The 949-nt window shown below is 61.7% G+C and overlaps 1 protein-coding gene across 1 annotated transcript in view; it reads right to left on the bottom strand.

The window, feature by feature from the left end:
• LOC112462507 (wee1-like protein kinase) overlaps positions 1-667 on the bottom strand; it is a 5522-nt gene extending 4855 nt beyond the window's left edge. The window contains exon 1 of the mRNA XM_025028311.1: positions 49-667. Coding sequence (XP_024884079.1) covers positions 49-331 — 283 coding nt within the window. The 5' untranslated portion in view covers positions 332-667. The remainder of the gene's footprint in view (positions 1-48) is intronic.
• Positions 668-949: the final 282 nt, after the last annotated feature.

Raw genomic sequence — 949 nt, 5'->3', positions numbered from 1 at the left:
GCCGCAGCCAAAGACGCACGAACAATTTAACCAAGCGAGAACTCTAACCTGTCACGAAGATCGGAATTTTATTGTTGTTGTTGATGGGATGCTCGTCGTCGTTGCAGTCAGCCGCGTTGAACAGCTTGCGCGGCTGCAGCGGCGGCGGCGAGTCGAATTCGTCGACGGAGGAGTCGAGGACGTAGGGACACTCGGGACTGTCGCGGCCGTCGCCGTCGCCGTCGCCGTTGCCGCCGTTGCCGCCGCCGCCGTTGGTGCCGCCGCAGCTCCAGGTGAGCTCGCCGTTCTGCATGTCGCACGCATCGTAGTGCACCTTCCGCGCGACCTCCATGTTCGCAGGCAGGCTTCTTCGTTGGATCACGTCACGCACGTGCGGCGTGCGCGACGCGACGCTCGCGCGGATTCACGTCTCGCGCTTTTCACGAGAAGAGACGAGGTGGAACTACACACACACACACACGGGGAAGAAACGCCAGCTACGGCTGACGAGGAAGTAGGACCGACCGGAGGATCGAGGATCGACGACGACGTTGTCGCGCACTCTCGGCGGCTGCGCACTTTCAATTAAATTCAAATCTGTTTTTCAAATCCACGGGAGTATCGTACCGCTCGCTCCGGCGTTCGCGTTCATTATGGCTGCCAAATAGTGCCAATACTTCCAACTTCCAATGCGGCGCGCGCGGCGCAATCGCCGGTTCGCACGGCGCGGCGGCCCGCGGCCGGCCAATCGGCGCGCGCGACGCGGAGACCGGTGCTGCGGGGAGCGATGTGACGCGGCCGCCGATTGGTCGCCGCGCGGCGCACCTTCGTCCGGTTTCCACAGTTTACCACCACCACCGCACCACCACCTCGTAACCACCGGACACCTACTACGTACTACTGCCGGCCGCTCCGGGGGTTGGTTTCGCTGGATTTGACCAAAAAATCCGAGCTTTCTAAATAGGATTTT

The sequence above is a fragment of the Temnothorax curvispinosus genome, unplaced genomic scaffold (genome assembly GCF_003070985.1).
Source record: "Temnothorax curvispinosus isolate PA1 unplaced genomic scaffold, ASM307098v1 QBEX01012496.1, whole genome shotgun sequence".
NCBI classification, from domain to species: domain Eukaryota; kingdom Metazoa; phylum Arthropoda; class Insecta; order Hymenoptera; family Formicidae; genus Temnothorax; species Temnothorax curvispinosus.
This window is presented reverse-complemented; position numbering and strand designations above follow the sequence as displayed.